The 27,916-nt window shown below is 35.0% G+C and overlaps 2 protein-coding genes and 1 non-coding gene across 15 annotated transcripts; 2 read left to right on the plus strand and 1 right to left on the minus strand.

Moving 5' to 3' along the window:
- Positions 1–1,186: 1,186 nt before the first annotated feature.
- On the minus strand, positions 1,187–13,951 carry LOC147387463 (external alternative NAD(P)H-ubiquinone oxidoreductase B1, mitochondrial-like). 13 transcript variants are annotated; one of them, XR_015171180.1, is made up of 12 exons: positions 13,795–13,951; positions 12,087–12,369; positions 11,113–11,316; positions 10,104–10,354; positions 9,470–9,689; positions 9,245–9,349; positions 6,723–6,986; positions 6,492–6,613; positions 5,652–5,771; positions 5,455–5,544; positions 3,402–3,465; positions 2,676–2,987 (listed from the first exon to the last, which is right to left on the minus strand). XR_015171180.1 is itself a non-coding variant. In XM_086420356.1 (11 exons), exons 1-10 carry the CDS (start codon positions 13,875–13,877, stop codon positions 5,461–5,463), a joined length of 1,740 nt encoding a protein of 579 aa, XP_086276482.1. In that variant the 5' UTR covers positions 13,878–13,951; the 3' UTR covers positions 1,195–1,690; positions 5,455–5,460. The 13 variants fall into 13 exon arrangements, 6 of the variants coding, with proteins under 6 accessions (XP_086276482.1, XP_086276481.1, XP_086276484.1 ...); XR_015171178.1 differs by having other exon boundaries at positions 5,455–5,548; XR_015171182.1 differs by lacking the exons at positions 2,676–2,987; positions 3,402–3,465 and adding an exon at positions 1,187–1,690.
- Positions 13,952–20,803: 6,852 nt separating this feature from the next.
- On the plus strand, positions 20,804–20,876 carry TRNAF-GAA (transfer RNA phenylalanine (anticodon GAA)). The gene has a single exon. It is a non-coding gene; the product is annotated as a tRNA-Phe (tRNA).
- Positions 20,877–23,531: 2,655 nt separating this feature from the next.
- Positions 23,532–27,462, plus strand: LOC147387465 (eukaryotic peptide chain release factor subunit 1-3). Its single transcript, XM_086421272.1, has 2 exons — positions 23,532–23,670; positions 25,640–27,462. The coding sequence occupies exon 2, from the start codon at positions 25,684–25,686 to the stop codon at positions 26,992–26,994; it is 1,311 nt and encodes a 436-aa protein (XP_086277398.1). The 5' UTR covers positions 23,532–23,670; positions 25,640–25,683; the 3' UTR covers positions 26,995–27,462.
- The last annotated feature ends 454 nt before the right edge of the window (positions 27,463–27,916 follow it).

Here is a 27,916-nt window from a genome sequence, read left to right on the forward strand (position 1 = left end):
AAAAATGAAATTCACGTTTTAATGTAAAAATGAGTAGGACTTTTTAAGGGATTTGGAAAATTATTTTTCATGTAAAAATGCGATCAAACGCGTCGAAAATATTATTTTCCATGAAAAATGATTTTTCATCCTATTTTTCATTCACAATCAAACAAAATCTTACATTGAAATCATTTGTCCTTGCATTCATCCTTATGTTCTATCACCTTCAACTTTCAATCTCAAGAACAAGATACAATTTTGGAGGAAAAATAGATTTTAAGCTGAAAAATCAAGGATTTCTACGAAACATTGAAGACAAAGTTAAAAATATTTTAACCTAAGAGTTAATAAGTTGAATATGACAGATATTTATGTTGAAAATTTCGAACCTTTTCAACCTTCAAATCTTAAAAACAATGTAGGATTTTGGGAGAAATATAATGGTTTTTTGAATAATAAAAAAAAACATAAATTTTTTTTTTCTATAAGATATTAAAGACAAGGTTGAATAAGTCGGGAATACTTTATCTATACGTCAACCACTTAAAAATGACATGTTTTTAGGAGAAACATCAAAGATTTTGACAAGAAATTGAAGATAAAGTCATTTAGGTCAGACAAAATCCAGATCAAGAGGTCACATCACTTGTTTGAAAACACATGATGTAACTTTATTATTGACCAAAATGTGGTGGGGCATGTCCAAATCACCCATAATTTAAAAGATCATTTAGTCTCATGAGTATCAATGCGCGGGTTTATGGTGGTTGGATGAGCCATAGACAAATCCTAAAGAGGCGAACTATACCTTAGACCAACCCTACACCCTCATTGGCCCTAAGATCAGCTAAGCCCAACACGACTCAAAAAATGTTAAATTGAATAATGCTGAAGTGACCTTCACGATTGGACCTCACATCGGATGCCCCCACGTGTAAGCGTATGAGAATCACATATGTTTTTCAAAATCAACTATGATTCCTATCCACTTTCACGTGAAGAAGTGGCATATGAGGTCCAATCTTGAGCTTATTGCACCATTTGAAACTGTTAGGCTCTTGATACTATTTATCATCAAAATAGAGTCATATCTCTATCAAGTTGAAAAATAATTAAAGATGACAGTGAATTTGTTATTTTATGATATATGTTTTAGTTATTTTTATTACAAAATTATATACATCTAAAATTATATCATATACATATGGAACATTGATAGATAACCAATGGAATGCTTATAGAATCTCCATTACGTGATAAAATGATCTTGTTAGTATCAATAAAAATGATCTTTCCCAATCCACTTTAACGTCAAGATGTGCTATATGAGGTCCAATCTTGAAGTCACTCCGCACGACTCATAATGGAAATCCCCGAATCTAGAGCCAATTGGCATTTCAACCCAATTCCAACACTGCACTTCTCAACAAACTTATCGCCTTAAAATTAGAGGATATTAAGAAAGAAGTCCCCTCCCACATGACCATTAATTACTTTTCCCCAAATTATTTTTAGTTGTTGGGTGGGCCAGGATTTTTCATCATCATTTTTCCCACTATTTTGTTAGTGCAAGCTAGTTCATTCTTATTTTCATCCTCATCACTATCTTCTTCTATTTTTGTGGGCAACCATAATATGAGACTTTATATACAATAGTTCTGATTTCTATCGGTTATGGTTTTGGTATTGAAACAGATAGTTCTAGGTCCTGCAATAAAATGGGCATGTATCATTACCACTAATAATCATCCAATTTAAGCTAAGACATAAGACATCCAAAGTACACATCAAATGTCGGATCTTGACTCTGGCATGATTGCTCAATTATGTAGACCAAATATGACTTTTCTCTGATTCATTCCTACTTAGCAAACAAAGATTATACATATCGGTGACAGATCATGGGACACGTAAAAAGAACGTAATAATAATAATTTTTCAAAATATGGGTTAGAGGTTTTGGATTGAGCTGATTTTTAGTGAGGATGATCTCTATGATGAAAAGATCATCCTAATAAAGAATCAGTCCAATCTGAAACTTCTAACCCCATCAAAAGTGATTTAGAATGTGGACCGTCGATTTTTTTACCAATTATTTGTAAACCACTTTTGATGGACTTAGAAGTTTCAGATTGAGCTGATTTTTTGTGAGGATGATCTTCTCATCATAGAGACCTCCTCACAAAAAATTAGCTTAATCCGAAACTTCAAACCCATATTTTGAAAAACCATTGTTTTTACATATGTCCCATGATCCGCCATATATATATATATATATATATATATATATATATATATATATATATATGGGAAATGTTCAGCACCCTAAGGTGCTGATTGATTCAGCTTCTTCAATCTGCTGTCAGCTTCTGCTGTCAGAATTTGCTGTCTGAATCTGCTGTCAGAAGCTGAAACATTGAAAAGCCTGTTTGATAGAGCTTTGTAAAAGTGCTGTGCTGTTGACCAGAATCTGGTAATTACTGTTTGATACAACTTCAAGAATCTGCTGTATTAGGGTAAAATGACCAGAATACCCTTAAGGTTGCTAGTGCACCCAGAGTGCATTAAAAATTACCAGAATACCCCAACAAATATATAATTACAGTACATATATATAAATATAATAAAATTATATAAAAAGTTAAAAAAATAATTGAATTAATTTTAAAATATTTATAATTCTAAAAAAAATATAGAAAATTTATAATTCTATAGAAATTTCGACAGCATCTCCTCTTAAAAATAGACATGAAATTTTCCTAACAAACAAAATACCTGCATAGTACGCAATCCAACATTTACATTACATCGTATATACATAACACATTCATATTCTGACATCAAGAATTCACAAAAAATAAAAAAAACCAACCTACAACCCTATATTCCTGAAACGTTCATGGGCATTGCTCATACTACAAATCCATCGATGCGTGGTCGTTTTTTCACCAAAATTCAACAACCATAACAGGGGTGAGGGCTGACACAAATCCCAAAATTTATACCTGAAAACAATAAAATTGTACCTCATAATCTAAAACAAGAGATAGAAACCATCCAGTGTTCCTTTAGAGAATCACAATCTGAAGCTCTAATTCCTAAACTCGTAATGACTAACATCATACATGTTTTATGATCTGGTGAGCTCACAGACACGTGCATCTTTGATAAATAACATTGAATCTTGTCTTAGGTTAATGCAAAGAGATACATTGTATACAATATAGACTATATAAGCTTTACAACCACCATTTTCTGAATGTTCTTAATAGTTCTTAATTTGTGGATTTCAATTCTCACTCTCTTCTACATAAAAAAATAGTTGTAAGTTAATTTCAAGGTCTCTATCACTTGATATTTCTGATTAAAAGATGTTTGACTATCTTTTAAGATTGATTAAAAGATGGATAAATACTTACTTGAGAATCACTCTCTTTCTCAACAATTGACGTTGGACATTATTTACTTGTTGCAAAGAGGAAGCTGAAAACCAAAAGCAAGACAAGTTTGAAACAGAATTGGGAACTTCTAAAGCATCATGTGTAGATGAAAAAACTCAAAACCGTGGAGGTACCCTTAATTCCAAGGTTTTCCCCAAGGACGATATAAAATTTCTAAATGCAAAAGCTAGTGGAGGCATCCTAGATGGTCCAAGATTGAGACCATGGTGCAACATGGCTATAGTAGTTAGTGTGCTTAAAGAGATCGAAAAGATCTCATCTACTAATGCATCCACCAAAAATGATACTGGTAGTTAGTTTACCCAACAAAAATTGATGAACAATTGAAAGGCCATATTTGTTTCATTTTTGATTTACAATATGAACATTTCTAATGGTCACTCCCAAAACTAGATCTTCTTTCGATCGACGATACCATTGTGAATCAGACAAGAACAAAAATTTCCTGGTAAATCTGAATTTAAAGAACAAAAAAAACAAAAAACACAGAGATTCAGCTACAAAATTGAGCGATTCAGCACTATGTACATGGATCCCTTAGTAACAGAGGCAAAAATGAACAAAAAACAAAAGAATATTAAAAAAAAAAAATCTAAAATATCAGATCAAAAGTTAAGTTTGTCATCTAAATTTGCTGAAAAAGATAAAACAGAGAGATCCAGAGTCCAAGAGTCGAATTCAAGATAAAAAATTGCGAAAGAAATCGATAAGCTACTAGTTCACGAATCGAAAGAACTCAAATGAAATTAATCTGAAACTAACCAAGAGATTTAATCGAATTTCAACTGAAAAAACTACTAAAGTTGATGCAAAACGAGATTAAAGTCTTAAAAAGATCAAAATAAAAAAATCTACCAAGATTTGGAAACCAAAAAGGAGAATTGGAGAAGTAGAAACGATGAGGGTACCTTTGGAATGCGATCCTCGAAGAGAAAAAAAATGTGTTTTTTTTGTCCTTGATTTTGACGGTTTCGTTGGTCACCAACTCTCTCCGTCTTCTTTACTAGCAGCCGTAGTCGACACTCAACACATCTGAATAATAATACTGGTTTTCTATTCTAGGGTTTCAGATGAACCAGAGTTTCTAGCTAAAGATGGAGAGAGAGAGAGAGAGAGAGAGATGTGTGAGGTTCTGTCGACAAAGTAGAGAAGAAGAAAGAGAGAGCTGTGAGAGAGAGACAGAGAGACTGTGCGAGTTTCCGCCATGTTCGTCGAAGAGAAGAAGAGAAAGAAGAGAAGAAAATAGATCGGGGCATTTTGGTCTTTTCATTGAGCCGTTTTTTCGGTAGTTCGCTTCTCCCGCAAACGCAAATTGGAAAAGCTTCTTTTAACTACTTTTCATATTTGCGTTTCTAAACGCAATTTCGTAACGCAATTTCAAAAAATTGAGTTTCGTTGTGTTTGATTCAACTTCAAAACGCCGCGTTTTGAAGCGCAATCAATCGCCCCCTAAGTTTTACCACACACTTTAACAAACGTTTTTTGTCCTACATGGGTTAGAAGTTTTGGAATGGGCTGATTTTTGGTGAGAATGATCTCTATGATTAGAAGATCATCCTCCCCAAAAATCAGCCCATTCCGAAATGTTTAGCCCCATGTTTACAAGTTGAAAAATCGTGGACCGTCCATTTTTTGTAAATCATTTTTGATGGGGTTAGAAGTTTTGGAATGAGCTGATTTTTGGTGAGGATGGTCTCCTCACCATAGAGATCATCCTCACCAAAAATCAGCCCATTCCGAAACTTCTAACCCATGTAGGACAAAACGCATTTGTTAAAATGTGTGGTAAAACTTAGGGTGCCGAACGGGACCCTATATATATATATATATTTGCTAAGTGAAAGATTACATATATATACTAAGCTGTTAATAACAACAGTCATGTCAACCTGTTTAAAAAGGAAACAAAGAAAAGGAAAGAATACAGTTTAACATACACAATATTGGACCATGTACACACAAACATGGAAGAAGCTTGTGTTCCAAGATAGTAGAAGAGGTGTCTACTCACGTTGCCTCAGATTCGACTCGAGTCCCTCCCAAAAATGAATCTCCTTGTCCAGTCAGACATCACTAAGACCCTTGTGCGCCAGCTGACTTGCTTGCTAAACATGGAAAGAGCGTCAGAGCGCATCAAAATCTTGTAACACCCATATCAAGTATACATGCACAATACTCCACATTTATACGCTACAAGCACAAGATTACCTTGCATACACAGAATACCAGAGCCACTGTGTACTGTGACCCACAGAAACCCAGTCCCCTGGCAGTTCAGCAGCCGCCTGCTCTCCTCCTAAAGGAGCAAATTGCCCAAAGTGCTTGTACCTCAAATAATTAGAAATTGATGGGAATTCGTGTTATTGGATAGAAGGGAAGCAAGACTAAAGAAAACATTATCACATAGTAAATGGTGAAAAAACGGACTAATATGAACTACAATTGCACCAAGAACTCGGACCAATGTAACCAGGACATTGTCGGCTAGTTACTAAACTTGTAGGAAAACCTTGTTTCCTCCCTATTGTGCACTCCAATACCTAAAGAACATGTTATAGTTTTTATTTTTTATTTTTTATGATTATGTTAAGAGTTATAGTTTAGTGAAAGTGAGTGATATTGTGGCATTTTCAACTTCGCCATTTTCCCCTACCAAGAACATTGATGATTGAACCATCGGTCATAATCATCAAAGGTTTATCCCATGGATTTATGATTGACTACACAAATCATGTTTCTCCATTCCACTTGTCCGGAGCCATGCCTTCTGTTATTAAAAGTGTGTTCATGTCCTCTGTCACCATCTCAATCCACGTTCTTTTTGGTCTTCCTCTTACTCACTTAGAACCTTCAACTTGAATATTTCTTCTGCATGGAGCTTAATCATGCAGAAGAAATATGAGTTGTGCATGTTAGAGTTACTCTTACGTTGAGTTTTAGTTTATGTTGAGTTTTAGTTTATCGCTGATTAGAGTTACTCTTACATTTTCTCAAATGTGTTAATTTCTAATTTTATTTTTCCTATTCTTTTCACTATGAGTTGTGTACCTGAAGGGGCGAAATTGATGATGACCCGATTCCCCAAAACGAATCGGACCTTCGGGATTTACTTTGCAGTCCTCCATATGGTTAAAGCACCTAGCAAGATATGTTCCTTGTTGAGCGGCGACCTTATGTAAGAAAATGCAATTGTATTAGATTCCCTATAATCTGTTTCAAAAAATATTCAAGAAATTATAAATAAAAAATTAGCTTCCCCAAGAAATAAAAAAGAATTACTTGAGCAGTTGCAGGAAGACTCTTCATCTGCGAATCAACATGAGAAAGTGCTGACTTGAATCCTTCAATATCTACTTCCTTTCTGTCATTCCCTTGGGCATCCTTCAACAGTTCTTTCACACTGTGTAGATGATTATTCTTTAAATAAAGGTCCACTTGAGGATACCTTACAAGGATGTCTTCAATTACGTCTTGGAATTCTGTTAAAGTTAAGGTGCCAGACTTGTCTTTGTCAGCAGCACTAAATATCAATGAAATATCTTCCTGAAAGAATAACGGCATTAAATAGAATACATTAGAAAAATGGCCTGAAAATAGTATGCATTAGAGGCTCTACATTAAGAAGTTTAAGGCACTATTTGTTATAAGCCTATGGTCAACAGATTCCACAGTTACGAAATTCAAATTGATTTGCTTATCGGCCTATGGTGAACAAGTAAGCCACAGTTCTTAAGAAATTCTTGTCTGAACACCAGAAGAGGGAAAACTTACATTATATAGTTTTAATCTATTTTTATAAATGAGATGTTTTATGTGTTGGATGAGGTAACAATAATGATGAATTTATTATGGTGAATATATATATTGCTATTCAAGCAAAGATTTTATATTAATGGGAAAAATTACAGTATAAGGGATAAGCCCAGACAAGTTTTTACATAACACGAATGGAGGCCAAGGTCGCCTTGCACAGTTTGTTTTGCCTCAGAAGGTAAAAAAGTTATATAATCCATCACCAGGGATTTCTTAGTCCTTGCAGCAAATTTTTCCAAAGCATTGGCCACATTATTTTTCTTTCGATTGATGATTTTATATATTCTTTCACTTCTACGAATGACATTTTTTATTTGGTAATAAATACAAACTGACATTTACAGAATGTTCAACCTTCATTAATTTACAAGTTAGTCAATTGTCCTGTTTCATGAGGTTATCATGAATCACACCATTAGTCCATGTTACATTGCACGGTTTAGACTTCAAGTAAGTTCTACCGTGGTTTACATTGATGCACCAATATAAATATGGATATGGACACGGTCGTATAAGGAAGTAGAAATACAACACCCCATTTCCCGAGATCCAGGACACAGATATGCATATAGGTATTGCATCCAACATATACATTTCATAAGGTTGTCATGTATCATGACATGAATCCATGTTTGGTTACACAATTTAAAAAAGTTTTAATGTGGTACACTATGATGCTCCAATACAGGTATGAAGTTGATAAGTAAGGATGTGGCACTCCATTTCCTGAGTGAACACAGTATGCTTACAAGTATAGCGTCCAAATTTAAGTCATTTTAAGCTCAATATTTGAATTGCATGAAATTGAATAAAAATTATTACAGTAGCAATGTATTTTAGTGAGATCCTTTATAATTCATTGTTTAAATATATTTTGTTGGAAATGGCCAGTGAGGCTTAGCAAAATCTAGTAACTGCATGACAACCGAATGCTGGAAATGGTTAGCTGCAAACTGATTCTGTATCATGCTTGCTAGAAACCTCTCTGCATATATCATAGGAAATAGTAACAAAGTTTGGATTCGGTGGGGCTCTAATTTGTTAAGTTCGTAAAAGTTTCAAAAAAAAAAAATCGGGAAAGTTTTGGGAAATATGAAACAATGTTTTTTTTTTTTTTTCTTACCAAAATCCATCATCTTCGACCCCTAAATAACCCAATTTTGTTCTTGAGATTTGAATGTTGAAGAAAATAATTTTGAGGTTGATAGGTAAAATTTTTACAATAATTCTCAATCAATCGATAATTCATCGAATTAATTGGCTAGTCCCCTATTTGGAGAATTTTACGAATCTTAGGAAAATTCAGAGAATTTTGTGACATGGCAGGATCATGAAAGCAAGGACGGAAATTCTTGGTTTCACTGTGAGATCAGCCGGCAGCAAAAAACTGAGGCTAGCTATTGCCAACTACACCAAGTTGTAGAATCTAGAAACCTTGAACCATATACTGCAGGGTCATAAAAGCAAGGATGACAAATCTTGGTTTTGCAGTGAGGTACAGCCAGCACCAAAACTGAAAATCTTTGCAAACTTGGTGGGTTGTCAGATTTGACCAGGTCTTTGTACAAATTATGTATCAGCTAATACGACCTAGTGAAGCCAGTACCCAATCCCAAAAATGAGTCACCTGACTTCTGCCCATGCACTCCAACAGACTTCATCTTATTGGTTTTATGTTTTTTTGGTGTATGGTTTATTGATGATATAGGGGTTTCTTCTTTGAAGATTTCATCTTTTCGGTGGAAGCCTTTCATCAGTGAAGATAAGTAGTTTTGGTGGGGGGGTTTGGTCTAGCTTTGTTCATTTCTTTTCCGTTGTATCTGTTTCAGGCATTCTAGGATAGTTGTCTTGACCTCCACATGCTTGGTGTGTTTCTTTGGCTAATTTAATGAAATCTTGGCTAAAATTTTAAACCCTTTGTGAAAGTCAAATGAATGCTTCATTCTAGAAAGAACAACAAATATAAACAACCTGAAGGGGGCACATACCATGATTTTCCGTTGATTTATAGTAGTACAATCCCCAAGAGCATACACATTATCACATCCCTCAACTCTCAGCCATTCATCAGTTGCTAAAGTACGCCTCTTACTCTGCATGTAAAGAAATCTATATTATAACAGTCAAGCAAACAATAATAACCTAAACACAGACAACTTCAAACAAACTCAAAGCAGAGATGAGGGCACGGGCATGGGTTTAGTGCAATGAACCTGACCAATTTGTTGCATTAAGTCTCTGACAACAGGACGAGTCCCAGTACCAGTAGACCATACAACCATTCCATAAGGTATAGAAGAAATATCTCCCTTTGATTTCACCTTCATAGTAATCTCCTTGTCAGAGACACTTACAACTCGACATCCTGTTTTTAATTCAATACCCTCTCTCTGAAACTTTTGTTCAGCAAATGAACTGATTCTTTCATCAAACCTACAAAAACAGAAATTACAATATCTTCCGTCGTAAGATTTAAAAGTAATGACCTTGCTTTTTTAGTTGCAGAGTGGTGACAACATCATGCAGGGTGGTCGAAGGACTGTCAAATTCGGGGTCCTTGATCAACCCTTTTTTATCGAAGGGGCTAATATTTACATGACATACCCTAGCAAAGACATTTTGTAGTTTCATTCAAATAAAGATTTTCTGTAATTGAGACATTGCTCCATTCTTATATATATTTGATATGGTTATTAATTTCATGTATGATAGTTAGGAACATAGCAAATTTTTGTAGGTCATGGGATGAACTGATGATCAATGACGTATGATATACCATTAAGGTCCAAAAACAATTTATCAGAGAACTATAAAAACCGGTATAAGAATACCATAAACATTTCTTACATATTCAAAATATGATCTCCTGACTGGACCACTGTTATTTTCACTAGGTCTTGAACCATAGGATATAACTTGACTAAATCTTCTTGGACAAAGTCATGCAGCTCTGCAGCAAATTCCACACCAGTTGGGCCCCCACCAACAATTACAAAATGAAGGTTTGTCCTCCTTTCTTCGTCACTTAGATTTGGAAGGACAGCTCTTTCAAAACAATCTATCACGCTCCTACGGATCCTCTGAGCATCTTCTATTTCCTGCACAGAGACGAGTATTTCCCTGATTCCTTATTAAAACATAGCTTTGTTGTTAATTTCTCACTAAAAAATATGAAGGGAAATTTTGATCCCATTATTGATAGCCCAAATATACACATCTAAGGACCATTTGGGAAGGTGGCAAGAATATTAGAACTGGATGGTTAAAGCTGATTGCTTCCGGAGTACTACGTGATTGATGCATCCCAATCAAATTAAATCACAACAAAAAATTTATTAGACAACGGTACGACCTGTTATGCTTTATGGAGCCAAATGTTGGCAAACAAAAAACATGTTCATAGATTTAGTGTAATTGGGATGAGTATGCTAAGACCAAAGAAAAACCAAAATAGAAATGAAAGCATTCATGAAAATGTAGGAGCAGCCCTAGTTGGTAAAAAACCGAGGGAAAAGCCATTGAGATAGTTTGGTTGCAACAAAGACCCATAACAGCTCTAATTAGAAGGAACATGCAAGTTGGCAGTTCTAATAGAGCTAAATAACCAATAAGGATGTGGATTGTGGCAATGAAAGTGGATATGAACACATCTGAATTAATAGAAGACGTGGTTTTAGACATAAATGACTGGAGGGACATGAATCGTTCAAACGAACCATAATTTTTGGGATAGGGTTTTAATGGTTATGATGATAATGGTGGTGACAACAATGATCATCCCATTATTTCATACAAGCAAGCCACCAAATAATATAGGATAAATCCATCTACAAATGGAAAAGAAATGGGAGTTTACCTTCAGGAAATGGCAATATTCCATGACACCAGAAGTATTAAAAGTATTTACTTGGGCTCCTATGGCTACTACCAAATAGTCATATTCCAGGAAAAACTCTCCTGTCCCTTGTACTTGGTCGTCATTAGACCGACAAAGAACTTTCTTGTTAGCTGCATCAATCTTGATGCATTCCGCTTCCAAAAACTGAATTTCTCCAGTTTTCTACCATACACAGTGAAACAAACAGTGTTTCAGCAACTAGTAGTAAAAATAATTATTACTGCTAAAGCAATGATCAAGTTAAAATCGAGACAACAAATGAGCATGCCAAGAAATTGCTAGATCAAAAACAAGATAAGAAGTCTTTGTAATACTTGTTGTATTTTGATATGATTTATTTGGAAGCACAGAATTGTATTATATGAAAAGAGGGTTTGGGTCCTTGGAGTAGATCCAAATAAAAAAATGGGTCGAATATCGTTTGATGTCACATGATCTGAGAAAGATCCGGATCAAATACAGATCCATCCATATATCTGCCTAGATCCAAATTATACATTGCTTAGAAAATTAAATTTTTAGGTTTTTCAAAATATTTTCTTCAATAACTTTAATATAATATAATTTTCTATAAAATAGAATAGAACAGCAATTAACAAACAAGTATAGAAGAAAAAATGTTGAGCTATCAAGAATTATCCGGCCTGAATCAAACAATTCGGTCGGGTAGGACTTGAATTCGGATTAAGAGAAATCAAAATGATTCGAATAGTCGGATCTAGATCTAAATAAAGAAATTCGGATATGAATAAGAATATACTCAGATCTGAGCTAAATCTGATCCATTTTAAGCCCCTAGATGGAACTATCCATGAAGTAGCACCTCTGTACAACAATTCCTACGAGTTCATATTTGCAAATTAAATATTAATGAAGTTCCAAAAGTGGATAATATAGCTCATTGTTTAAAAATATAATAGTCATCTCTTTACCTTCTTTATAATTTTCCGAATCGGTTCTACAATGCTACGTGCTTCCACCGTACCACATGTTACACTTGGTAACAATGGGGTAAATGCGAAATAATTACGGGGTGATACCACCTGAACATCAAATGAGGAAATATCTATATTTTTCATGAAACTCGTGCCTGCCCACCCAGTTCCAAGCACCACTACCCTCTTCTTCTTCTTCGTCACATCTCTTGAAGATGATTCAACAGCATTTGCACCATGGTCTGATTGTGACTCAGAGTATGCCACAAGACCTCCACTGCTGCAATAATCAATCATGGGAAGTGTAAGATGTGAGGGAGGACGAGATATAATATAGTGTAAAAGGAAATAAATAATAGTTTAAACATTGATTAACATCAATAGTCCACATCTTAAAATGTAAATATATATGATAGATCAAAAGCATCGTGCACACGCAGATTACAACATGCATACATACAAGGAAGCTAATTCTTGTGAGTTGTGGTTTGTGTAGCCTAATAGTACAGGTCAACGAGGTGCTGTAAATCAAGCCACGCCTTTTCCCAGGGGTATTTTTCGTAATTTCACTAATATTATGTAAAACCCTAGTTAGGTTTCCTGGGGTATTTATATTTCTCGTTTTGGTGAAAGGTTGTGATCTATTATTGCAAGTTTTTCCTTCATAGTGGAATCGGTGTGATTTGTGGACGTACCTCAATCTAGAGGGAACCACGTAAAATCTCTGTGTTTTCTTTGTGTGATTGCATCTTGTATTTGGTTCTTTTCGATCTGCTTTCTTGTTTCGATTGCGCCTGTTTTCTTAAAATTTGTGCTCAATTTTTTGTTTAAAAGACAGGTTTATGTATCAAACTAAGATCTTCTATCGTGATCATCCTCTTGTTGGTGTGTATTTCATATCCTATTTGAGGATATATGGGATGCCCTGTCCCCAAACATACCCCTATTGGGCAAATTTAGTGACGAGCATAGACCCAACTTGGTGTTTCTTGGCATAAACATCTTCGGAAACATCAATTATGGTTCACATTATAAGAAATGTTATTGATCAAAAATGAATAGAGCATCATCGTCTTCCACATTAAATTGTTTAAAACACATAAGACAATCCCATGAAACCTCTATTTAGAAAATTCCCGTAAGCCGATCCAACAAGTAAAAAATGTCAGTTTTCATCATCTAACCATCTTCAAAACCACTAAATAACAGAAATCTACAACATTTTCCACTGGATTTGAATCATTAGAACTTTATAAATGGACAACTAAGTTATCTAGTAAAATAAAAAATAACCCTATTTAAGTAGCAAAAAAAAAAAAATCCCTCTTTTTTTTTTTTCCTTTTTTTTTAATAACCTTTAAAGTATATCAAATTTAAATTGTAAAAGCCAAAATTCAATTAAATATAAAATAAAATTACTCAAAATCTTCCTGAAACATTCTTTCCAGCTCAAATGATTGAGTCTCGGTAACACTCTCCTTTGGTAAGAGAACCACAATGCATGATCAAACAGAGAAGGTCAAAAGCAAATCCAAGAAGTTTCAGAGTAGATCCTTAAGAATACAAACCTTTAAAGCTCAAGAACTCATTAAAAACAAAATCAAGAACAGCTTTAAAACTACAAACAAACACAAGCTCCACAAAAAAAGAAAAGAAACAGAAATAGAAATCAAAATGAGAAGAGAAGAGAGAGAAACGCAAGAACCTGAAAGTGAAGAGAACGAGGAGCTTGGATAAACCAGGGGAGAGATGGAGAGTTCGGTTGAAGAAAGATGAACCGCTCCGCATTCTGTCTTTGATGATTGATCTCCTCCGAATCGAAACAACTGAGACTGTGAGTTTGGAAGCTTGTGACTTGTGTGACTTGTGTCATGACACGTGGCATCCAAAAAAGGTAGTACATCTCTGTCAGGCTTTCTCTGTCAGAAAGTTTCAGGTATTCTAACCTATTACTTCGAGTCACGTGGCGTTTCAGAAGTATTAGAGAAGCTATCTATCCATTCTGCTAAGAACTTGTTTAGGATTATTAAACGTTATCTTCTATGCTAATTGTTTTCGTGAATATCTGAGATATGCTATTGCCACACCAACATTTACTAATGCCACACCAATTCCTATGTGAATCAGTTGGTGTGTCGTTAGTAAAAGTTGGTGTGTCAATAGTAACTCTCTAATTTATTTGTTAAATGTTACGTGCCTCACGTTTGGGGGTGTTCTTGACTTGTCTTGGATGTCCATAATGTCCAATCAACACGATGATTGGTGACTCATCTCGAACAATTAAAAGATGCATAGAGTGATTTAGATACAGTCCGACTAGTCTTATTGAGTTAGTAAAGATTTCACCCTTATGCTTCAAGGTTGCAGAGGACAAAATTATATGAACTTTGAAAAAATAAAATTCCTAAAAAAGTTATTGCACCATTGAATTTTTATTTTAAGTTTGGGAGTTAGGTGAAAGTTCGGTAGTTGTCCATTTTCAAAACATTAGATCTAAGTTGAAAAGAAATTATTTTTGACATTTTGATCTAATTTTTTCAATGAAACTTGGATGGCTGTGATGTTGGATTGCTGATGTGGTAATCCATTTGAGCAAAACAGCCTTAGTGGGAATTAAAATCTTACTCTGTTGGTAAGGAAAGTGTTTCACATTTAGATATACCCCTCCATATCTGAATATATTAAATATATGAAGATCAGCTTTCCATTTCATTCTTTTCTTATGAACTTATGCTAAATGCTCTTATCTTCAACCTCTAGCAAAAAAAAATTCTTATTTTTCTCACAAAATCCATCTTCTTCGAGCTCTTCAACCTCTTGTTAATTTTTTTAATATTCAAACTTATCTTTAACACGTCATTTACAACCTTGTCTAATCATTTATAAAAAATCTTTGACTTTTGTACCTTTAAAATAAAATTTTCCTTGAGGCTTGATGTTGATCTTTTAAGTTGAAAATGAGAGTAAAATGGTTGAAGATCGCTGATTTTGATTAGAAATATCAATCATTTTTTGTTAGAGGTTGAGGATATGGTTATTTAAGTAATTTTCTATTTAACTATGAGAGGAGATTGAGTTCATCGAACGTGTGTCATTAATTTTAAAAAATTAGAAAATATCCCAAATACTCTTCAAGATTGAAGGTGTATATTAAAATTGTATATTATTAATTATTACACTCCAAGTCTCCAACCATGGGTGGATTTATAGTTGGCGTGCAATGGCCCCACAAGAGATTTTAATAGTTACAAGGATTTAGCAGTTATTGTGATAGATAATAACGGTGGATAAGAAAATCCGTCATTATTATCCCCACAATTTCTTCTTTTTTCCCATTTTTAAGGGTCTTAGTTGTTGGAATTCAAGCCCTAATTCTCGTATTTACCATATTTAGCTTAGCTGTAATTATTTTTATTTCCTAAGTTGATAGGATTTGATTTTATTTATCAGTATGATTCCTTCCTGTATTAAGTAAATTTTTCAGAACGGACATCCATTGTAATCTATATATATTTACTTCTCCTATTCATAATAAACAAGATGAATCACAGAAAAAATTGAATATGTGTTCCTCCACTCTTTTCTTATTTTCTTCATGATATCAGAGCAGGTTTAATCATGTATCTCTCACCTTCTTCATCAAGTTTTCCTATTCATTATCTTCTCTCCTTCTAAATCTTCATGCCCAAATACAACCCAACCTCTGTTATGGCTTCAGAAAGAAATTATTCCTCATCTTCTTCTTCCGACATCATCATCATCATCTATAGAAGCCACTCATGTTCCTATTACCGCTCACAAATTAAATGGACAAAACTATCTACAATGGTCTCAATCCATCTTAATGTTCATTCGGGGAAAAGAGAAAGATGATTATCTCACCGGTATTTCAACGGCTTCGGTAACGACGGCTCCAACTTACAAAAAGTGGATGGCAGAAAACAACATGGTCATGTCATGGCTCGTCAATTCAATGACTATGGACATAGGCGATAATTTTCTGTCATTCGAAATTGCTAAGGAAATCTGGGATGCAGCCAATGAGACTTTCTCAGATATCGAGAACACTTCGGAAGTGGTAGAGATTGAAGGGATTCTCTACGATTTGCGACAAGGCGATCTCACAGTAACTTAATACTTTAATGTTCTTACTCGCAATTGGCGTCAACTTGATACCTATGAAGTTCATAACTGGTCATGTCCTGCTGACATATTATTGGACAAAAAGATTGTAGAGAAAACACATGTGTACAAGTTTTTGCTAGGTTTAAATAAAAATCTTGATGAAGTCCGTGGGAGACTCATGGGAGTAAAGCCATCACCAAGTCTCAACGAAGCATTCTCTGAACTTCGATGGGAAGAAAGTAGGAAGAAGGTCATGATGGGATCACCCCAATATTTGAATATAGCTGAAAACACGGCTCTTGTAACTCGGGAAATTCAGTTTTCCCCTTCAGATAATCGTCAGAAAAATAAAAGAGGAAGGCTTGGTGTGATCATTGCAGGAAACCATGGCATTTAAGGGACACCTGCTGAAAATTGCATGGGAAATCAACCGATTGGAAGCCGGCTCGTCAAATGGAGAAGGAAAGTCAAGGAAATCATGTCACTACCGATAAGCCATCCACCTGAAGCAAACCCTTTTAACAAGGAGCAAATGGAGATGCTTCAAAAATTAATGTTTCCTCTCCTATCAACACAATCACAAGCCGACTCATCTTCCAATCATGTCATTGGGTCCAGAACCTTGGCTCACAAAAGTAATTTTTTTAGTGCATTAACTGTGAGAAAGAGAAGTAAAAAAGCATTGGATCGTAGACTCAGGAGCATCTAATCACATGAAGGGAGATGCAACGATATTTGATACATATAGCTCATGTCCAAATAATTTAACTATTTGAATAGCGGGTAGTTTGTTATCAAAGGTTATCGGTACAAGTTCAACTGTGTTATCAAAGGCTATGTTCTACTTGTCCCTAATTTTGACTGTAATTTATTGTCAATTAGTAAACTCACTAAGGAAAAGAGGTGCGTTACTAATTTTTCCTCCACTCACTGTGAATTTCAGGATTTGGATTCGGGGAAGACGATTAGCAATGCTGAGGAATGCTTCGGACTCTACATCCTTAAGGAGCATCACTATCCACTAGAACAACCTCAAACGGCAGCTACTGGTAGTTCTTTTTTCATTTCTTATCAAAATAACGATAGTTCAATCATGTTGTGGCACTATCGCTTAGGTCATCCAAATTTTATGTATCTGAAGCACCTATTTCCATTTTTATTTAATAAAAGTCCAAAACATTTTGAGTGTGAAATCTGTCAATTGTCAAAGCATGTTCGGTCTCATTTTCCCATTCAACCTTACAAAGCGTTTAGTCCATTCTCAATGATCCATAGTGATATCTGGGGTCCATCAAAAATAAAAAATGTAATAGGTCCTAGGTAGTTTGTCTCATTCATAGATGATCATACTAGATTAACGTGGGTATTCCTCATGAAAGAAAAATCAGAAACGGGTCAAATATTCAAAATTTTCAAAAATATGATTCAAACCCAATTTCAATCAAAAATACAAATCTTAAAGTCTGATAATACTAGGGACTGTTTCAACTCCATTCTAGGAGAATTTCTAGAAAAAGAATGAATAGTTCACTTAAGTTCATGTGTGGATACCCCACAACAAAACAGAATCGCTGAAAGAATAATTGACATTTGTTAGAAGTGGCTAGATCGCTAATGTTCTCAACGAATGTTCCAAAATTGTTCTGGGGGGGAAGCTATCCTTATGGCAACTTATCTCATTAAGAGAATGTCGTCTAGGGTACTAAAATTCGAAATGCCTTATCAAAGCCTCCTAAAATCCTTTCCAACAACTCACCTTATTTCCACTATTCCACCAAAAAATTTTGGGTGCTCTGCCTTCGTTCATGTCCATCAACAACATAGAAGTAAACTTGATCCTAGGTCACTCAAGTGTATCTTTCTTGGGTATTCTTCAAATAAAAAAGGGTACAAGTGTTACTCTCCAATCACGAGAAAATTCTACAATTCGATGGACATCACCTTTTTTGAAACCCAACCAAACTACCCCAAAACTAATATTCAGGGGGAGAATTCAACTCAAGAATATCAATTTTGGGATGTTGAATCTCTCACTAAGTCACCAAAATCCACAGAAAATCCCATTCTCCTAAGGTCAGAAAATCACATTTCTCTAGAGTCTCCTAGTTAGCCTCTATTTGTCGAAACCACCGAGTTCATTGTTGACTTGCAGGATAAGGAGCACATCCAAGAGGAAACCGAGGAAGGAGCACTTTCTCAACAGATCCATGAAGCAGAACGAGGTCCTAATCCAAGCAAAATTCCAAGTAACGTTGTCTCCTACTCAGATAGTACTCTTGATTCTGAGTTACAAAATGCTATTCTGAATATGCCCATAGCTTGGAGAAAAGGAGTAAGAACTTGTACTCAACATCCCATTGGGAATTTTATTTCCTATGAAAAGCTGTCACCTTCTTTTTGTTCATTTACTTCTAGCCTCACAAAGATATAGGTGCCTCGAAACATTCATGAAGTGTTTAAGTGTCCTAAGTGGAAAGCTGCAGTCAATGAAGAAGTTCAGGCTCTGAAAAAGAATGGTACTTGGGAAATTGTTGACCTTCCAAAAGACAAGAAATCGATGGGGTGTAAATGGATTTTCACAATTAAGTACAAGGAAGATGGAAATGTGAACAGGTACAAGGCTCGGTTGGTCGCCAAAGGGTTCACTCAATCCTATGGCATTGACTATCAGAAAACATTTATCCCAGTTGCCAAGCTCAACACTATTTGTGTACTTCTATCATTGGCAGCTAATGTCGATTAGTCGCTTCACCAACTAGATGTGAAGAATGCATTTCTCAATGGGGATCTAAAGGAAGAGGTCTTCATGGATATTCTAGTAGGTCTTGAGACGAAATCCAACTCCAACAAGATATGTAGACTTCGAAAATCCTTGTATGGACTCATATAGTCTCCCTGCGCTTGGTTCGAATGGTTCACAAAGGGTGTAAAAAGGTATGGATATTTTTAGTGTCTATCTGACCATACCATGTTTGTGAAACACTCCACAAAAGGAAAGTTGGCAATTATCATTGTGTATGTAGACGACATTATTTTGATAGGTAATCATAAGGAGGAGATATGGTTGCTCAAACAATTCTTGGCCAAAGAATTTGAAATCAAGGACTTAGAGAAATCTCAAGTATTTCCTAGGGATGAAAATTGGCCGGTCAAAGAAGGGTATATCTATTTCTCAACGTAAGTACGTCCTGGACTTGTTAAGTGAAATATGAATGCTTGGTTGCAAGCCTGTTGAGATTCCCATGTGGATTCAATAGTAAATTAGAAGCCAATGATGGTAGTACTCCTGTCGACAAAGGAAAATATCAACATCTTGTGGGAAAACTTATCTATCTCTCACACGTAAGACCTAACATAGGCTTCTCTGTCAGTGTGATTAGCCAGTTTACAAATTGCCCAAGCAAAAAACATATGACTGCTGTTTACAGAGTGTTAAGATTTCTCAAGATGACGCCTGGTAAGGGATTATTCTTCTAAAAAATGCCTAAGAGGGATATCGAAATATTTTCAAATGCAGATTGGGCAGGATCTATTATTGATCGACGATCAACTTCAGGATATTGTTCTTATGGGGAAACTTGGTTACTTGGAGGAGTAAGAAACAATCTATTGTAGCCCGCAGTAATGTAGAAGTTGAATTTTGTGCCATGGCTCAAGGTATATGTGAAGGTATTTAGTTACAAAGACAGCTATCAGAATTAAAAAAAGTCGATAGAGCACCCCATGAAGTTATTTTGTGATAATCAAGCAGCAATCAGTATTGCAAAGAATCCTATTCATCATGACCAAACAAAGCATGTGGAAATTGATCAGCACTTCATTAAAGAGAAGATTGAAGAAGGAATATTCACAGTCAGTTACACACCAACACATTGTCAAACAACTAATATTCTCACAAAGGCTCTTGCTAGATCAAACTTTGATGACTTAACGAAAAAATTGGGTATGATAAAAATCTACAATTTGGGCTTGAGGGGGAGTGTTGGAATTCAAGCCCTAATTCTCGTATTTGCCATATTTAGCTTAGCTGTAATTATTTTTATTTCCTTAGTTGGTAGGATTTGATTTTATTTATCAGCATGATTCCCTCTTGTATTAAGGAAATTTTCTAGAATGGACAGCCACTGTAATCTATATATGTTTACTTCTTTTATTCATAATAAACAAGATGAATCACGAAAATAATTGAATCTGTGTTCCTCCACTCCTTTCTTATTTTCTTCATTAGTTGCTTTCACGTAAATAAGATCCTGACTCTACCCATCTCCAACTACCAAAAGATATTAGGTGTGGTGTCCATCTTGTTTTTCTTACTTTTGTGAATTGAAATTGATAGGGTATTTAAGGTTCCATGCTTGTAACTGTTAGTTTCAATAACTAACATTTTGTAGGTGGCATGGCATATGCAAGGGCAAATGTATTATGAAGGCCTTTTTATAAAGTGAAATACTATCATTTTTCTTAACAAAAGTTTAGAATCTTTTAGCTTCTACTTGCAGTAAAGTTTATTAAGTCAGAAAGATTTGAGTCAACCATTGTCTGAAAAAAATTTATAGAACTATAAAAATGTACTTGTTTTAATAAAACGTGCGGGGATAGCTCAGTTGGGAGAGCGTCAGACTGAAGATCTGAAGGTCGCGTGTTCGATCCACGCTCACCGCATAATTCTCATTTTTGTCTTTTAATTTTAATTAAAGAGATATTCGAAATGTTGGCTTTGATCATCTGGACAAGTTGAATTACGGGATATGACACGAGACTTAAGGAAGTGCTCAATAAATATATGCATTTTTATCAGTGGGGTCGACTAGAATCGGTCTCAGAGACAGTTTTTTATATAAAGGAAAATAGACTTTATTATGTTCATAGATTTATTATTAGGATGATGGTTCAATTAGAGGAAAAAAAAAAAAAAAACCCTTAAAATAATGCTTAAGTGACCTCAAGATTGTACCTCATATTGTACACCGTGACGTGAAAGTGTATAGGAATTATAGAACGTTTTCATAGAGATATGAGTCATAAAATATATATAGTTCCTACCCACTTTCATGATAGGTTGTGCGATATGAAGTACAATCTTGACGTCGCTCTAGCACGACTCAAAAAACTATTAGGATGATTCATTGATTTATCATTGAATAAATAATCGTGTCACGTGCTAGAATCATAGATTTTTTCTCAGGATACGTAATTGCACATATTTATGGGGATGTACGATCATGTATCCTGAAAGAAAAAAAATCTATGATTCTAACCCATGCCACGGTAGGGCGTTAGAGAGGGCTTCGATCAGAAAATCACGACTCTTTAGGATGGTTCAATGATAAATTTATTTTAATCGAAGGGAGTATTCTTGATCTTGTCAACAGACTTGGACCATTTAGATTAATACTCCTGATATCAAAGATAGTTTACTAAGTGAGAATTGTGTATACATTTGAGTACCCCTTTTACTTTGAAATTCTTGGCATAGTTAAACAGAAAATTATCGAAATAATTTTGCCTTCAACCTTTTGTCAAAATTTTTTTATTTTTTCTTCTGTAATCCTTGCTTCTTCATATTCTACTCGTCAATTTAGAGAAAGATGTAGCAATTCTTTTAATATCCTCCCAATTTTAGGATTTTCGGCAAGGATTAGGATCTACTAAATAGAGCATTGAGAATAAAAAAAATAATGATTTTAGTGATTTAAATGCAAATAAATCAATAATTGAAGCTGATGGTTTTTTTTTTCTTTGAGAAAAATCAATATTTCACAAAACATTTAAAAATCAAGAATATGAGTTTTGATCTTCTTCACTATCAGAATCAAGGGGGAACAATAGAAGAAAGGCACATAAATAACAATATTCCAGTACTGGTCTTTCAAATTGATGACATGCCCTAAACTATGATCTTCCATGATAGACTAACAACAAACGATCAAAATACCCTCTTCAAATTATTACCAAAAAATCCTCCCTAATTGTTTCAAAAATCGATTGTCTTCGACCTCTTTTCAAAAAGTCTAATATTTTTAATTTCACCACAAACACTATCTTGCTCTATATGTTTAAAGGTTGAAGGTGATAAAATTGTTCTGAAAAATGCTAAAGTAACATTGAAATGTATATCATTTCACACATTGCTGATGTGGATGTGTGTACGGGACCATAGATGCTTTTCATCGGATAAGAGTTAAAAGCATCAATGGTTCTGTAGGCACCTCCATGTCAGTAATGTCTGAAACAATGTATATTTTATTATTACTCCAATGTCTGAAAATTCTAAGTCATACGCTACCAAAAAATTGGGGCGGAGTTTGTGGGCAATTTGCCCCCACAAAACTTTGAGATACCCCATATATTTTCAACTAATTACACACCCCAAATTGCCCCCACCTCCTCACCTCCCTTCAATTTTGCCTTCCCTTCGCCCCTTAAAATTTTCTTGGTGACCTTACCACCTGACTGGGCCTTCTCTCATAGATTAATTGAAAATGATTTAAATATCATTTTCTTCAACTTCAAATCAAAAATCTCTGAATTTTTTTTTTTAAAGCTATTTATCTTCAAGTTCTTCAACTATATCACTAACTATATTTTGCCCCCACTATAAGAAAATCTTGACTCACTTTTCCTTTTTTTCATCAAAATCTAGGCAAAGCCCGAACCCTCTCTCTCTCTCTCTCTCACACACACACACACACACACACACAATCAGTTCTCTTCAATAAAGAAAAAGAGAATAAGACAAGACATAACAAAATTCACTATTATTTCTATGTTGTCTTTAAAAAATATTTGTTTTAGGCTTTATTTGGATACAAATTAGAGAGTAGAGAAAGTAACTTTTACAAATTAATTTCTTTTTGTCTGAATATATTTTTTTTCTTATTTTAGTTTTTAAAAGTAGATTTTTTAGAAAGTAATTTAAACAAGAAAATTACATTTTTATTTAGCTAAATTTGACTATCGGGTTGTTTATAGATAAGTTGAAGATACTTGATTTTGGTAAGCAATCCAAATCATTTATGAATTCCTTGAAATTTTTTCAATTTTTTTAAAAAGAATTGAGCCTCACCGAATAATTACTGAATCCAAACTTTGTTACTATGATTGAAACAATCAGAAAGATTTCAAAAATGTAAACCTTCGAGATTCATCAAGAGAGGTGTTAAAAATGCTACTGTTTTACATAATCATCAAATTTGTTGATTTTTCAAAAAAACGGTTATTATATTTTTATTTTTTTTCATTTACGGATTTAATCATTTTTTTAAGTGGTGATTTTTCGTTAGTACAATAATAATAATAATAATGCATAATTTTTCAGTAGTTTTAAAGCATAGGAGGTGTTTGGTTGAAGAATATATTTATAAAATATTTGAGAGATCCTCCCTCAAATTCTCCTAAATCGATTCAAAGGGTACAAGCCCTAATATCTCTACGAAGAGCTTTGTCCGAAAATAAGGTACCTCTTCTCTCTCTCTCAGTCTAGTATTTAATGAGATTAGAAACAACAACCATATATTTGATGTTGTAGACTTGTGGATCTCTCTCTCATCCTCTCTAAACACAACATCAATTATATGGCCGAGAGTGAAAAAAATTCAGTTTTCTTTGAGATTAGATCTCATTTCTTAGGGATCAGTATCTGTTTTATAGGATTTTTTTTTTTTTTTTTTTTTTTTACGAAAAATAAAAAAAATCTGTAAGGAGAGGAGAGCCTCAAACATGATTTGAGCTTAGTATTTTCTATTTTTTCTCTATAGAAATATCTCCTTTTTTGTGCTTAGCTGCTGCAATTTAAAATCTGTGTAAGAAAACCTAAATACATGATATGTTGTTAACTTTTTAATATTTTGAACAATATAAATCTTGAATATGTTGTGGAGACTACTTTTTGTGGATTTATAGATGATATTAATGTGGGATTTTGGTGATTAATTATTGTAGTTTAAAATGGGATTTGATGATATAAATGATGACACCGCTTAGTAGGAATAATTCCACAGTCCTAACCTATGTTCCATGGTTCGTCGATTCACTTGGTTTGAATTTGGGTTCCGGATTCGTGGTTCACCACTTTAGAATGAACCCGGTTTGTAGGGGTAGGTAAAGATAATTCGTTTCTTGGTTCGCTTTAGTTTCCTAGATCAGTTCACTAGCTTGGTTCGCTTGTGCAGAATTCAAGTATAAGTACAATTGTTATGTTAAAAAATTCGAAGTAAAAATAGAATCTATACTTTAGATATGAACAATGAAAAAAAATAATACAATGGTTTGGTTCACCGCACCAATTAAAAAAATATTTGGTTCGCCGATCCCAACCAAAATTCAATGGGTTTGTGGTTTGCTTGATTATACGAACTCAGTACAAAATGTACCACGACCTGGTTCGCTATGTACCGGTTCGGACTAGTAGCAATGAATTGGGTAACATAGGTCCTAACCTCACAGCGAAATTTTTTTTTTTTTCTGATTTTTCAAAATTTTCATTTGCCAACTTATTCCCCAACACACATAACTATGCTCATAAGAAGCTCTCCTTATGTGTGTCTTGGGTCGATGCCCCATGACACATTTGGATGAAGTGAAACAGAAGTAGCAATGCAATGTTATTGTCATTGCTTCTGGTCTTTAACTAATAATTGAATCCCCATGCGTTCTTGAAGAACAGTCACAGCTATTACTTATCAGTCTGACTAGCCTTACTAAGTTAGTAAGGATTCCACCTTTACTAAGGGTCCTTGGGCTCACCTTGTAGTATCCAAAAACTTGATCTGATGCTTTCAAAAACAAGATCGAATGCTTTAGGGTAGTAGAGGACAAAATTCTATGAACTTTCAAAAAACTAAAAAAAAATTAGTGTTTTTCTCCGCTGAATTTTAATTTTAAATTTAGGAGTCCGTGGAAGTTCGGTAGCCCTCCATTTTCAAAACCTTGGATGAAGCTCCCCCAAAAAATTTTGAATTTTTTTTTTGGATCTGAGTTTTCCAGGAAATCTCGAGGGCTGGTGGTAATCCATTTTAGCAAAATCACCCTTAGGCTTAAAATCTTACTAAATAAGGAGAGTGTGTTTTATTACTTATTTGTAGATATAAATAGATAAGAGTCGTTGTAAACTCACTTCCTTTGACACTGTGCTGATGTGGCAGTGCACAGAGAATCATAGATTTCTTTCCTCGAGATACAAGGAAAAAAAATCTTTGGTTGTCTGTGCACTGCCATGTCAGCGCACTGTCAAAGGAAGTCCAAGAGAAAATTTTTGGTAGTTATCAAGTCTTGAAATGTTGCAATGTAATTGTGCTTCCAGGTGTCTTCAATACTTTCTAATGTGAATTTTGAGGATCACTTTGTTTATAGCTTGGCACCTATATTGCATAAACTTTAAGGCTTTGAGATACATGTTGTGCATTCGTTGTATGTTTTGTTTGCAGTTTGGCAGATTACCGTTCTTGCGCTTGCTATCATTTCTCTTGCAATGTCTGACGGTCAAGAAACCGATAAGAACATTGAGATATGGAAGATCAAGAAATTGATCAAGGCACTAGAAGCCGCAAGAGGCAATGGGACTAGTATGATTTCTCTTATAATGCCTCCACGTGATCAAATATCTCGGGTCACAAAGATGTTGGGTGACGAATTTGGTACGGCATCAAACATCAAAAGCAGAGTCAATCGACAATCAGTGTTGGGTGCCATTACCTCTGCCCAACAAAGGCTGAAGCTTTACAACAGGGTTCCTCCCAATGGTTTGGTGTTATATACCGGAACCATTGTGACCGAAGATGGGAAGGAGAAGAAGGTTACAATTGACTTCGAGCCTTTCAAGCCCATAAATGCATCATTGTATCTATGTGATAACAAGTTTCATACCGAGGCTCTGAACGAACTCTTAGAATCCGATGATAAGTTTGGGTTTATAATCATGGATGGGAATGGGACCCTTTTCGGGACATTAAGTGGAAATACACGTGAAGTTCTCCATAAGTTCACTGTTGATCTCCCGAAGAAACATGGAAGAGGAGGACAGTCTGCTCTACGTTTTGCTCGGCTTCGGATGGAGAAACGTCACAATTATGTGAGGAAGACCGCTGAGCTCGCCACACAATTCTTTATCAATCCAGCTACGAGTCAACCGAATGTTTCTGGACTAATCCTTGCTGGATCTGCTGACTTCAAGACTGAGTTGAGTCAGTCCGATATGTTTGATCCTCGACTCCAAGCTAAGATACTAAATGTGGTGGATGTTTCTTACGGAGGGGAAAATGGTTTCAATCAGGCTATTGAGCTATCTTCGGAGATTCTGTCTAATGTGAAGTTCATTCAGGAGAAGCGATTGATTGGGAAGTATTTTGAGGAGATTAGTCAGGATACTGGGAAATATGTCTTTGGCGTAGATGACACACTAAAGGCACTAGAAATGGGTGCAGTTGAGACACTAATTGTATGGGAAAATCTTGATATAAACAGATACACATTGAAGAACAGTGCCACGGGTGAGATAGTTATAAAGCACTTGAACAAGGATCAAGAGGCTGATCAGAGCAACTTTCGAGATGCAACCACCAATGCAGAATTAGAGGTTCAGGAAAAGACGTCATTGTTGGAGTGGTTTGCGAACGAGTATAAGAAGTTTGGCTGCGTTCTTGAATTTGTCACCAATAAATCCCAAGAGGGTTCTCAGTTTTGTAGGGGGTTTGGTGGAATCGGAGGAATCCTTCGTTACCAACTTGATATAAGGTCATTTGACGAGCTTTCTGATGGTGAAGTGTATGAAGATTCTGATTAAGAGTCTGTGCAATTTGCTTCTACTGCACAATTGCTGCTTGAGTGATTTCTCAAAGTATTATGATTGGTGGAGTATGTCTTTTTGTTTTAGTTATATTTCATCTCGGTTGAGGATTGATGGTTTTTGGTTATGGATACTCTTGACTCTTATAATTTTGTGCCATTTTGGTAATGTTATACTAGGATTTGGCCATTGATCATCAGAACCATCTGTCTGATTGATTTTGGACCATTTGATTGGTTCATGTTTTGTGTGGATGTGCTTGTCTGTTTTTGGTGGATAGTCTCAGTTTTTCAAGCATCTAGGGCTTAAAATGGGTTGGGTTTGGGCCGGATCCAAGTATATCCATATCCAGATCCGAAGTTAAGTTATCTACAGTATCAGCAACCGACTACATGGTTAGATCGACACTAGGGGCTTATGAACTCAAAGTTATGTTATCAGTAGATGCAACATGAATTAATATAATTTTATGTGTTATAAAATTCATAGTTTTTATTCATGTGTTTTGTTGGAGTCAAGTTTTGAACTCAAGACCTCTTGAGCATTACGAGTGCACGGTTAGCAGAGAGAGTAACTGTTGAATCTTGGAAACCAGACGCCTAAGACCAACTGCACTGTGGATTCAATCCCGAGCGGGTGCAACTGATTTTAAGGACATTGGCTTCTTAGTGCCTCGGTCACCGATAAGTTCTTCTAATTACTTCTTGCTTTAACATTCTATTACAATTTAGAATCTATTTGTTTCAAGAACATAGAACCAGAACACTGAATTAGAATCTACAACATTATGGTAGTAATGGGGTTTTTTTTCTGTCAAGAATAGTGACAGTGCGTCTGGATGTAATGGAAGCACGACAATTAGGTAAGGTGGAAAACTACTGAGCTCACAACACATTTCTTCATAAGTTCTTCTATCAGT

This window comes from Akebia trifoliata, chromosome 13 (assembly GCF_017979445.1).
Source record: "Akebia trifoliata isolate Shusen 1 chromosome 13, ASM1797944v1, whole genome shotgun sequence".
Lineage (NCBI taxonomy): Eukaryota > Viridiplantae > Streptophyta > Magnoliopsida > Ranunculales > Lardizabalaceae > Akebia > Akebia trifoliata.